We start from the raw sequence: 863 nt of genomic DNA on the forward strand, positions 1-863 counted from the left end.
TCAGGCTGTTCCTTCTTTGCAAAAGGATGAACTCCGAAAAGGATCCTTACACTTCAACACACCTTAATTGCGGTTTGGAAAATAAAGAGGCCTTAAGATCGTATCGCATCTGCCCAGGATCAAAATAAAATTGTAGCTTTCCCTCCCCTGCCCGCCCCCTCGTGATATCAAGGCTGAACAAAGCCCTGAATGTGTATGTTCCCTTCTCCCCTCTTCCCCTCAGTCATACTGCAGCAGGGAGTAGAAAGGGACCGACTGGAGCTTTTCCGACCCTTTCAGGAGTTTTAACTCTATGATCACCAGGCACTCCAGGACTTCAGCCTTCAGCCTCTTCATCAGCTCGCAGGCTGCGCACATGGTACCTGCACGACACAGAGGGTGAGGGCAAACATCCCCGCTCGAGGAGCGGCGCCGGGGTCAGCTTCAAACCCCGTGGCCACTCCTGCTGCAATTCGTGTCCATGGGTTCCACATGCTCGGTGTCACCGTCTGCTTCTCTCACCTCCAGTTGCAAGCAAGTCGTCTACGATGACGACTTTTTGTCCCGGTTCCACGGCATCGCTCTGGATTTCCAGTTCAGCCTGTAGGGTGGAAAGAGTAGCTTCATTTTAGCCTCGCCTTCCCTGAGAAGCACGTCACTGCTGGCACGTGGTGGGAAGGCACACAGGTCTTCAGCGAGATCACGTCAACGCTCAGCACCTAAAAGCCCCGAAGGACACACTCCAGCTACGGGGGAGTGCCACGGAAACACAGAGCAGGTTAGTTGATTGCTGGGCCAACCCTCCGGCACGTCAAGATCCTGAACACTCATAGAATCAGAGAATCCTAGAAGGGCCTGGGTTGGAAGGGACCTCAGAGCTCATC

General features: G+C 53.9%; 1 protein-coding gene across 1 annotated transcript; it reads right to left on the bottom strand.

Moving 5' to 3' along the window:
• Positions 1 to 219: 219 nt before the first annotated feature.
• APRT (adenine phosphoribosyltransferase) lies at positions 220 to 580 on the bottom strand (the record flags this gene model as incomplete). The annotated part of the gene is made up of 2 exons (XM_009874010.1): positions 220 to 362; positions 502 to 580. Coding segments are annotated over 2 exons (222 nt in total), but the record flags the coding sequence as incomplete, so codon positions are not given.
• Positions 581 to 863: the final 283 nt, after the last annotated feature.

Source organism: Apaloderma vittatum, unplaced genomic scaffold (assembly GCF_000703405.1).
Source record: "Apaloderma vittatum isolate BGI_N311 unplaced genomic scaffold, ASM70340v1 scaffold26517, whole genome shotgun sequence".
NCBI lineage: Eukaryota > Metazoa > Chordata > Aves > Trogoniformes > Trogonidae > Apaloderma > Apaloderma vittatum.